We start from the raw sequence: 13,498 nt of genomic DNA on the forward strand, positions 1-13,498 counted from the left end.
TAGGGTCCTGCACCTGGGGAGGAATAACTCCTGCACCAGTACAGATGAAGGGCTGACCTGCTGGAAAGCAGCTCTGAGGAGAAAGAGCTGGCAGTGCTGGGGGACAACAAGTTGCCCATGAGGCAGCAATGTGCCCTTGTGGCCAAGAAAGCCAAAGGGCTCCTGGAGTGCATGAAGAAGAAGGAGTGTGGCCAGTAGGTGGAGGGAGGTTCTCATCCCTTTCTACTCTGCCCCAGTGAGTCCACATCTGGAGGACTGTGTCCAGTTCTGGGCTCCCCAGTTCAAGAGAGACAGGAATCTACTGGAGAGAGTCCAGTGGAGGCTACAAAGACTCTGAGGGGCCTGGAGCACCTCTGTGAGGAGGAAAGGCTGAGGGACCTGGGGCTGTTTAGCCTGGAGATGAGCAGCCTGAGAGGGGATCTGATCAATGCTCAGCAAGAGCTAAAGGGTGAGGGGCAAGAGATAGGGGCCAGATTCTTGTCAGTTCTGCCCAGTGACAGGACAAGGAGCAACAGGCACAAACTGGAACCCAGGAGGTTTCATCTGAACAGGAGGAGAAGACTTATTGCTGGAGCAGGCTACCCAAAGGGGTTGTGGAATCTCCTTCTCTGGAGAGATTCCAAACCCAGCTGGACATTGTGATGTTGGGCAGCCTGCTGTGGGTGACCCTGCTTTAGCAGGGGGGTTGGACTGGATGATCTCCAGAGGTCCCTTGCAAATCCCAAGCACACTGGGATTCTGTGGCCTTCCCAGGTCTGAGCACCAGACAGGAGCAATGGAGAACAAGCAAGAGGCATCTTCCCCATGCTGTGCACTGGTTGCTCATCCCTAAGCCTCCTGGCAGGGGCGTTGAGGACTTCAGCAGCTCCCTTCACCCACCACCCATGGCTGCACTTTGTGGGCCACCTGGGTGTTGCACTGGGGGTTGCTGAGCCCCACACGTGCTCCCCATCCCAGACTGTTCTCCCTTGTCCCTGCACATCTGTTCCCATTGCTGTCCCCAGCTCAGTGGGCAGACAGGAGGCGAGCAAGGACAGGAACCTTTCCGACACGGATCCCCGGAGGGGCCGGAGCTGCTGCTCCCTGCCCAGCTCTGGCTGCAGGCACCGCTCCAGCCTCTCTGCCCTGTCACTCCCCTTTATTTTTCATGTCACTTAGGTTCCTTTGTCCCCTTTTCTCGCCCTCCCTGGCAGGAGACACATGTCCCTCTTCAGAGTGATTCACGTTGCGGCTTTCGCCTCCAATGCTGCTTGCCGGCGCCAGGCGCCAGCCCCGCTCGGAGGGATCCATATGGCAGGGGGCGCTGGTGGCCGGCACGGGGAGGAGGGAGGGGGGGATGGCTGAAGGACTCTCAGCAGACCTGGCATCTCGCATTAGAGTCAGTGCCAGGACGCTGCCGGAGCTGGGCATGGCCCCAGGTTGGTGACACACAGGCAGCAGAAGGCAGGAGAGCTCCCCCTCTGTGCTCTGCAAAGGGCACAGGGACAATGCTCAGTGCTCAGGCTCCCTCCCACACTGGGAAGACCTCCCATGGGCTACAAGCCACTGGCGTGTCACCAGCATGTGCCCAGGGAGGTGACACAACTGGGGACTGGCACCAAGACACGTGGGAAGGTCCAGCATCCATCTGTCCTGCCCTCTCATCTCTGCTGCTGAGGACTGCTGAGCCCACCTCAGGGGGCTGCCTCTGGCTTGCTTGCTGAAGGCTCTCCGTGTCCCCTCCTGAGGGGTGGGTCAGTGTACTGGGGTGCTGTGCTCATGGGCAGAACTGGCAGCTGCTTGCAGGCAGGCAAAGGGGATGCAGCACAGGCAGTACAGAGCCAGGTACCAGTGACAGGGGCCACCACCCCCCCAAACCCTGGTTCAGGTGCAGCCAGGGAGCAAAGGCAGGAGCAAAACAGGTCCAGAGATGATCTGTGGTGTGGGGCCAAAATACTCCCAGGAGACAGGGGCAAGGACAGGGCTGGAGATGAGCTCTGCCTCTCTGCATTGAATCAGAAACAGTTTAGGTTGGAAAAGACCTTTAAGATCATGAAGTACAGCATTAACCCAGCACTGCCAGGTCACCACTAAACCATGTCCCTGAGCACCACATCTCCACTGCTTTAAACCCTCCAGGAATGGGACTCTGCCACTGTCCTGGGCCAAGCCTTGACAACCCTCCTCTTTTGGGGGAAGAAATCATTCCTCATGTCCAACCTAAACCTCCCCTGGCACAACTTGAAGCCATTTCCTTGTCTATCCATTCCCTGGGTCCCTCCAGAGATGAGTTGCTTCAGAGGCAGCCTGGGAGCTGCCACCCCACGGCACAGCTCTAGAGGGCCTCCTGGAGCAGGGCTCTGCAGCAAATCCAGGTCTGCAGCATCTGTGAGGGCTCAGGATGGGCTGGAAGTGCTGGTCCTGGTTGGCCATAATGGACTGTGCTTCTGTGTTGCAGGGACATCATGGCACCATACACCATCCCCACGGAGCTGATCGTGGTGGAGGAGATCCCACGTAACCAGATGGGCAAAGTCAACAAGAAGGAGCTCCTGCAGCGCTTTTACCCAGCCTAGAGCATGGCCTCAGGACAAGACCAGGAGCCTGGGTGGGGTTTGGTCCTCCACCACGTCCCTTCTGCCTCTACAGTGACGCTGAGGAGATCCCAGCAGTGATCAGCAGCGGCAGGTCCGGGTCCCTGCAGTCTGGTCCGTGAGCAGTGTCCAATAAATGCTGGATTCATCCTGCAGGGTCCCTTTGGCTGAACTGAACCCAAGCTGCTCGGCCACCTTCCTGCTGCAGGAGGCTTGGAGCAGCCCTGGGTCACACAGCTGGTGCATGAAGTCAAGCAGGGACAAGAGTCCTTTTGTAAAGGTGGGGTCTAGCAGTGTGACCTGGCCTCCAGGAGATCCAGGACCTTCAGACCTGGGTGCTGCTGACACAAGCACAGAGGAGCTCACAGGCACTGTAGTTCATGCTGCATCTGCCCCTCCACGCCTCCATCAGCCTGCCTGGCTCTGTCCCACCCCATGCCAGACCCTGTGCTGCTTGCACCTCTTACCGTGGCCAAAAACTGGCCCATCTCCAGCTTCTGCCCATCCATGCTGTTCCTCCTCATCTCCCTGAGCTCTCTGCATAGAATTACAGAATCATTTTGCTTGAGAAAGACCTTTAGGATCATCAAGTATGATTGTCAGCCCAGCACTGCCAGGCCACCACTAAACCATATCCCTCAGCAACACATCTCCACAGCTTTGGAACCCCTCCAGGGATGGGGACTCCACCCCTGCCCTGGACACTGTGGGCCAGGCCTTGACAACCCTTCCCTTTTTGGGGAAGAAATTGTTTGTCATGTCCAACCTAAACCTTCCCTGGGGCTGTTTCCTTTTGTCCTCTGGCTTGTTCCTTGGGAGAAGAGACTAACTCCAACCTGGCTCCAACCTCCTTTCAAGAGAGTTGTAGAGAGCCAGAAGGTCTCCCCTCAGCCTTCTCTTCTCCAGACTCAACACCCCTGGTTCCCTCAGCTGCTCCTCACCAGACTTGTGCCAGCTTTGGTGCCCTTCTCTGGCCACATTCCATCACCTCAATGCCCTTCTTGGAGTGAAAGCCCCAAAACCAAACCCAGCATCTAAGGTCTGATCTCATCAGTGCCCGGTCCACAGGAACAATCCCTGCCCTGATCCTGCTTTCTGTACATCAGCCTCAGAAGGGGTCAGGATGGGGGGAGGCCTCCAGGGACAGTCACACAACCAGAGCAGGCTGGCCCAGGTCTCCAGCAGCCAGGGTGCCCACTCCTGGCTGCAGGCAGGCAGAGGCGAGCACGGGCGGGCCCGAGCAGATCCTTTGTTAAAACATCAACCACGCAGGAAATTTTTTAACTCCCCGAATAGATCAATATCAAATTATCATGTCTCACATTCATAACTCTTAAGCAAGCAACAATGGAGAGAGACAAGGTCACAGGAGAATAAATAGCAGCAAAAGCTCTTAATGATCTATCATTCTCGACAAGCCCCGGCACCCGGCACCGGCCCGGTGACAAGATCATTAATAAAGCTCTGCAGGAACGCTATCGATCGCCTTGATGGATGATCACAGGTAGCAAATACTGTAAAACACCTGGTTGTCACCCACTCAGAGGAGCAGCTGGACTCACACCTCGGGGTGGGGACCTGCCTCTATCAGGTTTTCTACTTGGTGGTGGATTTCACAAGGGAGAGTGGGGTCAGGGGTTCAGCTTTGGGGTTTGGTGTGAGGCTGGTAGCCCTGCTGGGCCTCCGTGGCTCCCACCTGTACCTCCCCATGCTCTTCATCTCTGTAAAAACAGAGTCAGAAAATCATTGAAGTTGGAGAAGACCTTTAAGATCAAGCCCAACCATTCACCCAGCACTGTCAGGTCACCACTAAACCATGTCCCTTAGCAGCACATCTCCAAAGCTTTGCAACCCCTCTACAGATGAAGACTCTGCCACTGCCCTGGGCAGCCTGGTCCAGGCCTTGACAACCCTTTTGGTGAGGACATTTTTACTCAAGTCCAACCTAAATGTTCCCTGGCACAATTTGAGGCCATTCTCTCTTGTCCTACAGAGCTGTAGATGGGGACTGTCAATGAAAGCCTCATTCTGTTGTCCCAGAGCCCAGGCTGAGAGCTGACTTTCTAGAGATGGATTTTGATGACCTGGTGTCATTGGATGAACCTGCAGACCTGTTCCATCCCCTCACTGCTCAGTGCAACCTGAACCTCAGGGCTGGGTGAGGGCTCCTAAGGCCAGGAGGTCTGTTCCCTTCCATGCTTCATCCATCAGGGGTATGGGTAGGGGGCTGCTCATGTCCCTCCCCCCCCAGCTCCAAGCACTTTGCTTGCAAGCCACGTCGGCACTGACGGTCTGATCATATGTACACAACCATTCAATTACCCTGTAATGGCTCCAGGCTATTAAGCCATCAATCTCCTTCATTAAGGGCTGCCAGGCCTGGCCCAGCATCACCCAATAAAAACAGTAGAACAACAACAACCACCCGAAGGAGCATCTCTAACATGCTGGAAGGCACATTGGTCCCATCGCTGACAACGGCCACCCCATGGTGTCCGTCCTGCCCACCCTGCAGCTCCCAGGGACCTGCTTGCTTTGCTGGGGTGCCCCCAGGGAGCTGGAGGATGCCCACACCTCCATGCCAGCCCAGTTGCTCCCAGTAGGTCACCCCTGCCCCAGGCATGGCTTGCCAGGCCCCGCTCTTGTGTTTTATACCCAGCATTATCTTTTATTGTCCCATAAAAGCCAACGCTCTGGTGGCTTTACGGCTCCTGTGCTGGCTTTTGGCACCTCGCTGCTTGGTTCTGTGCTTCCCCCTGCTCCCTCCACTTATCCCTGGGCATGGAACACACAGGGCACTGCCCAGACCCACCCCAGTCTCTGCGCTGGGGCTACCACTGGTCCCACTGCACCCATGTTAGGAACATGACAGATGCACTGACAGATCAGAGAGTGTCAGCTGGGACAGGGGGCACCTGGCCCCTTCAAAACAGGGTGACCCCCTTCTCCAACCTCTCATGGCAAGAGGGGATCATAGGCCTGGGGTGGCACCATTTGGGTGGTGGGACCAGGGACCATGGTCCTATCTATGGGACCTCAGATCCTTGCACCCTGTTGGAAGCCCCAGCTGGAGCAGAGGGGCAGGGGGTGGCACTGCAAGGCCAGAGGTTGGGGTGGGGACAAGGATCCCACTGCCACACCATGCCATGGGCACCAGGCAGCTCCTGTCGCCAGTGGCAGCATCCCCAGGAGCTGGGCCTGGCACCTTGTCAGAGCTTGTCACGTCTGCCACCCCCACGTGCCCCCCATGCCGTGGTGCCAGTGGCAGGGAACATCTGCTTGGCCACCCTGCTGCCACAGCATGTTAGGGTCAGGGGCAGCTGCCAGGACCCCTGGTCAGTGCCACAGGGACATCTCCTCTCTGTGACACTGATGCAAGGTGACAGGGTGAGAGGGATGGATGGATGGGATCAGACAGACAGACGGAGAGATGGACAAGTGACCGCCGCTGCCCATGCCAGGGCCCAGCCATGCCGCAGGTCACTGGTGCCCGGTGCTCACCCACTGACAGCATGTCTCCGTGTCCCCTGGGAGACAAAGACAGCCCTGCCACACTGCTCAGCTGCTGGGGATGGGCAGAAGACACCCCACGTCCCGTGTCCTGCCTCCCGTGTCTCTTTTCCCATGCTTTGTTCCCGAGTCAGTGCCACACACCGTGCCCCACACTCCAAACGATGCCCCACACCGGGGGGGCACCAAGGGCACTTGGCTCCCCAGAAGGGGAGCAGTGGTGAGCAGGCAGGGGTCTCCACAGGAATGTGGTGATGCCACCAAGTGTCACTAAAACGCCGTACAGTCGCTTGCCAGGTCCAAAGCTTGGGTCCCCGGGAGGGCGAGAAGCTCTCCCGGTCGCCCCCTGCCCTTCCCGGGGGATGGCGGCTTCCCAGCCCTGCTGCATCCCGGACCCCCGAGACCCCGACGGGGGGGCAGAGGGTGCTGCTCCCCGCCGCGGTACCCGGGGTGGTGGGGACCCCGGTGTCGGGGCCGGTAGCTGGGACGATGCTGCCACCTGGTGCCGTGGAGTCGCGGCAGCACTGGGACCGGCGCCGGGGGGCTGGGACAGCACTGGGAGCGACAGCGGGGGTGGGGGGCAGCGCCGGGAACAATACTAGGGGTTGGGGGTGGCATCGAGGGTCAGGGTTTGCACCGGGAGAGACACCCGGGAGCGGGGGAAGCACCGGCAGAGACACCGGAGGTCAGGGACAGCAACGGGAGCGGCGCTGAACGTCAGGGATAGCACCGAGAGGGACACTGGAGATGGAGGGCAGCACCAAGACCGGCCCCGGGGGGTCAGGGGTGGCACTAGGAGTGACACAGGGCGTCGGGGGCAGCACTGGCACTGGGATCGGAGGTCAAGGGGAGAACCTCAACTGGCTTCTGGGGTCGGGGACAGCACAGGGACCGGCTCCCGGGATTCCGGGGCAGCGGGGCCGGTGGCCTTGCCGTGTCTCCAGGACCAGCCCAGAGCTGCTCCCATGGGGAATCGGGGGACCACAGGACGCTATCGTCCCGCTACCGACCCCGGACGCTGCCCGGGGTACCGGGACCGGTTCTCCTCGACGAGGGGAATGGCGGAGCAGGGCAGGCAGAGTCGGTGCCAGACCCGGTCCCTGTCCCGGCGCCTGCCGAGCGATGGCGCGGGGGGGGCAGCGGGGCCGGGTCCCTCCTTTCCACCCGCCCCGTCGTGGCATCCCCGGGGCCGCGCCCGGCGACAGCTGTCGCGTTCCCACCCGCCCTATCCCGGGAGGGGAGGACACCCCACACCCTCAGCCCCCACCTCAGCCAGCAGGGCACCCCCGGGCCTCTTCGCACCCCCTACCACCCCCCCTCGCCCCGACCTTCCTCCCTTGCTCCCTCCCTTCTCCGGGCAGAGGCTGCAGGCTGCGGGCCGGGGATGGGGGTGGGGGGGCGGTGGGAGCAGCTGCCCGATGGCGGGGGGGTCCGGGCCGCTCGGCAGCACTTGTGCTGTCACTCAGCCAGCCCCGCGGTTATTTTCGCCCGGGACCGGAGAGAAGCTCGGGGCTGGCGGCCGGACCGAGCCCCGCTTCGCCATGACCCCCCAGCTCCTCCTCGCCTGCCTGCTCGCCCCACTCTGCGCTCGGGTAAGGGGCGAGGGAAGATGGGGGGCGGCTGGGGATGGGCACACCCCCAGTTCCAACCCCCAGGAGGGCTGACTGGGATGGGGAGTCAAAACGCAGTGCCAGGGCACAGCCAGACCCCACACCCCGCAGGGATGTATCCTTGGGGGGGAGCAGGGATGAGGATGGGGAGGATGTGGGGGGCTTCGTGCCCATCTTGAGGCATTTCCCACCTCACAGATGGTGGTGGCAGGGGGGTGCCTGCGGCTCTGGCACACTGCCTGCGCTCCTGAACCGAGAGCTGGGATTTGGGGGAGGGTTAGGCACTCAAAACCAACCTGCTCCCCACTTTTCCACCAGAGCCCTGGCTCCAGACTCCCCCCACACCCCCTCCCCTCACATGCATGCACATCCCCCTAGAGTTCCTCACCTTGGCCTCAGGCCTGAACCACATGGGCTGGTCGGCTTCTGGCCTGGATCCATGGCTGGGTGCTCAGGGCAGGGTAAGGAAAAGGGACCTGCAGGAACTCCCCTGTACGCCCCCCACCCCCCTCCCCATCACCCCAGGCTAAAGCAGCCTCCCAGGGGAGGGAAGGGGGGCATCTCTCCTGAGGCAGTCCGAGGGACAGCTGGAGGCTGGAGGCAGCTCTCACAGGTTCCAAACAAGCCCCTTGTCCCCTGGGACTGGCACATAGCCCCCCTCCCCCACATCCTGCACAGCCCCACACCAGCCCCAGGGACTCCCCAGCCCATCCATCCCCTCTGCCTTGCTCCCCAACTCCAGGCAGGGTGTCCATGAAGGATCTGGGGCACCCCAGCACTCAGCAGTGTGGCCTGGATTGGTGCAGTTGTGGATGCAAGGCCTGATGCTGCCAGATGTGCTCCTCCCTGGGGAGGGGACAGCACTCATCCCCAGGATCCAGGGTGATGGGCACGGAGCTGGTGGGGGGGGTTAGGCAGCATGCACAGCTCCCTGCCTTCCTCCCAGCCCCCATCTCCCAGCCCTCATCCCCCAGCCCCACACCTACTCCCCACAGCTCCACACCCACATGCCACCCACCATAGTCCCCAGTCCCCTCAGACCAGTTGCTCACAACCCCTAAACCCATCCTAGTCCCCATTATGGAGGCCCCTGACCACCACTGACGCCTCCCCTAGCTCCTGCTCTCCCAGTTTGCATTCCTAATCTCCCCCTGGCACAGCCCCCAGCTCTACTCCAGCCCCCCCCCAGCTCCTTGTTTCCCTCCCAGCACCCCAGCTCTCTATCCATCCTGCAGTCTAAACCCATCTCTGACCCTTCCAGCTACCTCCATGTGGTGACAATGACATGGGCTGAGGCCACACCAGGAGGTAACCCCTTTGTCCCCAGCATGGGGATCCAAAGGGACACAGCCCAGCTATGCTATGACAGGAGTATGACCAAGGAACCACCAGGGTTGTTTTGGGGGCATTTCTTCCTGGTGGGACACTCAGCATCATCACACCAGGATATCAGGGGACCACTGACATGAATCTCCTGGGGGATCTGGGTGGCCTCTCTGCTTCCCCAGATCCATGCCCGTGGCAGGGGCAGCACCGTGCACCCTGACAGTATGCACCCAGCAAGGGCCCAGGACCCTGCCCACTGCTCCACCATCACACCCTGCTCTGGAGGTTTTGTGGTCACCATCATCACCATGTTCCCCCCCACCAGGGTGCCAGCCCCCAGGCCTGGCATCAGCATGAGGGTCCACGGCGGGTGAAGAGAGCCTGGGTCATCCCCCCCATCAGTGTCTCGGAGAACCACAAGCGCATCCCCCACCTCCTGGTGCAGGTAGGCAGAGACCTCCCCCACCCTCTCTTATTACAGGTGACGCTGAGCACCTTGGGCAGGTGGGGACACCCCTGGATGGGGAACAGAACCCCCCAGCCATAGAACCACCAGCCCTGCTCTCCCTGGGTCAGATCAAATCGGACAAGCAGCAGCCCGGGGGGGTCATCTACAGCATCAAGGGGCCAGGGGTGGACGAGGAGCCCCTGGGCATCTTCTCCATTGACAAGTTCAGCGGGAAGGTCTTTCTCAATGCCATGCTGGACCGGGAGGAGAACGACCGCTTCCGGGTAAAGATGCTGCCCGGCCACCTACAGCCCCCTCCCTGCTCCCCCCAGTACGGGCCCCAACCCACCTGCTCTGCACTGACAGCTGAAAGCCTTCGCGCTGGACCTGGGGGGTGTAACGCTGGAGGACCCAACTGACCTGGAGATCATCGTGGTGGACCAGAACGACAACCGACCGCTCTTCCGGCAGGATGTCTTCACGGGACACGTGGTGGAGGGGGCTGAGCCAGGTGTGGCTGGGGGCAGGGGTTGTGGCTGGGGGGAAACCGAGCCAGCCCCCTGCCCCGTCCCCAGTACCCCCCGGGGTGATTCTGTGGCCTCAGGGACCTGCGTGATGACAGTGGACGCCACCGACGCGGATGACCCCGACACAGACAACGCGGCGGTGCGGTACTCCCTCCTGGAGCAGGGCTCCGCTGCCATGTTCAGCATCAACGCCACCACCGGAGAGATCTGCACAGCACGGCCCGGGCTGGACCGTGAGGTAATGGGCATGGGGGGTATCAGGGTGGCACCAAGGTGACGCTGTTATTGGGGGCAGCCAGAGCCCCCCAGCTGATGGAACCACAGCCCCAGCCATGAGCAGGTATAAGTGTGGGGACAGGATGGGTGGCCAGCAGCTGGGAGACTTCTGAGCTCCTGGGGATGCTGGAGGGGGTCAGCACTGCCACCCCTTTTCCCTGCAGACCGTGGGGGTGTACAACCTGACCGTGCAGGCTGCTGACATGTCTGGGGATGGGCTCACCACCACTGCCACGGCTGTCATCTACCTGGAGGACATCAACGACAATCCTCCTGAGTTCACCAAGGAGGAGGTAGCACCTGGGGCTGGGGAGACATTGTGGTCAGCAGGGTGGGAGCTGGCAGCAGCATCCCAGCGTGGCCAGACATCAGTCCCACACCATTCTCCCCCAGTTCTCCATGGAAGTGGAGGAGGAGGCGGCCGGTGTGGACGTGGGCAAGGTCTTTGTGCACGACAAGGACCTGGCTGGCTCACCCAACTGGTTGGCCAAATTCACCATCCTGGAGGGTGACCCCGAGGGGGCCTTCACGATTCGCACGGACCCCTACACCAACGACGGCGTGCTTTCCGTGGCCAAGGTGGGCAAGGGGCAGCTGAGGGGGGCCATGGGTTGGGGCTTGGCTGAGCCCTGTCCCCTCTTGGTAGCCGCTGGACCACGAGGTGCGGGACCGCTTTGAGCTGACGGTGTCGGTGCGGAACGAGCGGCCGCTGGACCCGGTGGCCGCCGCCAGCCCGCGGGCCCTGGCCACCGTGCGGGTGCGGGTGCGGGACGTGAACGAACCGCCCGTCTTCCGCGACAACCCGCGGCGGGTCAGCGTGCTGGAGGGCTCCCCCCCGGGCACCTCTGTCACCACCTTCACTGCCAGCGACCCCGACAGCCGCCAGCTCCAGACCCTCACGTGAGTCCCGGGTTCTGGGCTACAGCACCCAGTCCCAGCACCGCATCGGTCCGCATTGGGGTTCCCGAGTTCGCAGCCCATGATGGGAGTTTTGGGGGGTGAGGGTGTGACCCCCCCCCCTGCCCCCACAGATACTCGCTGCTCTACGACCCGGCGGACTGGCTGCAGCTGGACCCCCACTCCGGCACCGTCCGCACCAAGAGGGAGCTGCTGCACCCCTCTGCCTTCCTGCAGGGTGGCCGCTACATCGCGCTGGTCCTCGCCCGCGATGACGGTGAGTGGCCCCTCCCGTAACTGTGTCCCCCTCCCCTCTCTGTCCCCCCCCCTCACCCCTCTGCTCCGTGCCCCCAGCCGAGCCCCCGCTCTCTGCCACCGGCACCCTCTCCATCGAGATCCTGGAGGTCAACGACCACGCGCCCGTGCTGCAGCCAACCGCAGGGATCGTCTGCGGGCGGCCGGGCCGTGGGGGGAACCTGCTCCTGGGGGCCACAGACAGCGACCGACCCCCGCACGGTGCCCCCTTCCACTTCCATCTCAGCCCCCAGCACCCCCAGCTTGCCCACAACTGGAGCATCACCCGCTTCAATGGTGAGGGTTGGCACAGAGGGGGGTGCTGTATGGTGGGGCTGGGGGGGGGTCTGCACTCACTCCCTGCCCACACTGCTCCTGCAGTGACCCACGCGGTGCTGGCCGTGCTGGTGGAGCTGCCCGCAGGGCCCTACTCACTCCCACTGCTGCTGCGGGACTCGGGGACCCCCCCACAAGAGCAGCAGCAGCTGCTGAACATCTCAGTGTGCCACTGCGGCCGGGATGGCACCTGTGAGGATGGCGTCCTGGCTGCCGCCACTGCTGGGGCTGGCATCACCCTTGGGGCCCTCATGATCATCCTTGGCAGCACCATCCTCCTGCTTGGTGAGAACCCCTCAACCATCCTTACCCTCACCCCTCCTAATCCCTCCAACCAGGACCACAGCCTTGTGCTTGTCCTGGCCGCCCATCCTGAACCTCATCAGCATGCTCCATCGCTTCATCCCCCACCCATCATCCTGTCCTGCTCTAGGACATGCAGTCCAGTCCCTACCCTTAAATTCATCACCACATTCTGGTCCAGGACACCCCAACCTCTACCCATGTCCCACATTCCCACATCCTGATGCTGGCTACCCTTGCCACCAACGCCCACCAGCAACTCCTTCTGACCCCTCCCAAGACCCCCACTAAGCATTTCCTTCATCACACCCTCCACCTAGAATCCCCATCCCACTCTCACAGCCCCACAAACCACACCCCAACCCAACCAGCACCCCCACCTCCCCCTGTCCCACGGTGCTCCACGCCTCACGCCCACCCCGTGCCCACCTTTGCTGTGCCCACAGTGCTGGTGGTGCTGTGGGCGGCGTGGGCAGGCAGGCGCCGGCGGGCTCTGCGCAAAGGGCTGCTGCAGAACTCCAGGGACGACATGAGAGACAACATCCTCAACTACGACGAGCAGGGTGGGGGCGAGGAGGACCAGGTGAGCAGGACCCCGTGGTGGTCGCAGGGTGGCAGTGTCCGTCCCAGCCCCACACTCCTGACCTGTCTCCTGTCCCTGCAGGACGCCTACGACATCAACCAGCTCCGCCACCCCGAGCTCTTCCTGTCCCGGGTCAAGCCACCGGTGCGCAGGGATGCCCCGCTCAGCTCTGCCACCCCCTTGGCCCCCCGCAAGCTGCCCAGCAGCCCCTCCGACATCAAGGACTTCATCGACGAGGTGGGGATGGGGTCCAGCACTTTGCTTGCCTCCAGACCCCTCCAGCTCTGGTGGGGCTGACAGTGACCCCCTGTTCCCACAGGGGCTGGAGGTGGCTGACAGTGACCCCAGCGTGCCCCCCTATGACACTGCCCTCATCTACGACTACGAGGGCTCAGGCTCAGTCGCCAGCGCCCTCAGCTCCATCATCTCCAGCCTGACCGACGAGGACCAGGACTATGACTACCTGAGCGAGTGGGGACCCCGCTTCCGGCGCCTGGCCGACCTCTACGGGCAGTAACGGGGGGATAGGGAGGGCAGGGAGGGGGCACCCTGCTGCCCACTGAGGGGCTGGGGCAGGGACCAGGCAGTGAGGGGTTGGCAGTGGGCACAAGGTGCTCAGGCTTCGTGTATGGGTGTGGGCAAGATGCCCAGCTGTAGGGGCTGTGCACATGTGTGTGTGACAAGTACAGAGGCTTTGCACATGCGTGTGCACCAAGTAATCACATGTAGCAGCTTTGCACACGTATGTGCACCAAGTAATCACATGTAGCAGCTTTGCACACACGTGTGCACCAAGTATATGGGTGATGGGGCTT

The 13,498-nt window shown here is 61.9% G+C and overlaps 2 protein-coding genes across 2 annotated transcripts in view; both read left to right on the top strand.

The window, feature by feature from the left end:
* ACSF3 (acyl-CoA synthetase family member 3) overlaps window positions 1-2,555 on the top strand; it is a 67,151-nt gene extending 64,596 nt beyond the window's left edge. The window contains exon 9 of the mRNA XM_054389757.1: window positions 2,438-2,555. Within this exon, the coding sequence (XP_054245732.1) occupies window positions 2,438-2,555 (118 nt within the window). The remainder of the gene's footprint in view (window positions 1-2,437) is intronic.
* Window positions 2,556-7,624: 5,069 nt separating this feature from the next.
* Window positions 7,625-13,200, top strand: CDH15 (cadherin 15). The gene is made up of 14 exons (XM_054389490.1): window positions 7,625-7,699; window positions 9,345-9,464; window positions 9,596-9,751; window positions 9,834-9,978; window positions 10,072-10,232; window positions 10,435-10,563; window positions 10,664-10,849; window positions 10,917-11,170; window positions 11,302-11,444; window positions 11,522-11,758; window positions 11,843-12,082; window positions 12,547-12,683; window positions 12,765-12,920; window positions 13,003-13,200. Exons 1-14 carry the CDS (start codon window positions 7,625-7,627, stop codon window positions 13,198-13,200), a joined length of 2,337 nt encoding a protein of 778 aa, XP_054245465.1.
* Window positions 13,201-13,498: the final 298 nt, after the last annotated feature.

This window comes from Indicator indicator, chromosome 19 (genome assembly GCF_027791375.1).
Source record: "Indicator indicator isolate 239-I01 chromosome 19, UM_Iind_1.1, whole genome shotgun sequence".
Lineage (NCBI taxonomy): Eukaryota > Metazoa > Chordata > Aves > Piciformes > Indicatoridae > Indicator > Indicator indicator.

Excerpts from the sequence above, each read along its gene's own strand:
- CDH15 (XM_054389490.1), top strand. The coding sequence starts at position 7,625 with ATGACCCCCCAGCTCCTCCTCGCCTGCCTGCTCGCCCCACTCTGCGCT. Across the intron at positions 12,083-12,546 it reads CAGCACCATCCTCCTGCTTG|TGCTGGTGGTGCTGTGGGCG; the intron begins GTGAGAACCCCT and ends CTGTGCCCACAG. Across the intron at positions 12,921-13,002 it reads TCAAGGACTTCATCGACGAG|GGGCTGGAGGTGGCTGACAG; the intron begins GTGGGGATGGGG and ends CTGTTCCCACAG.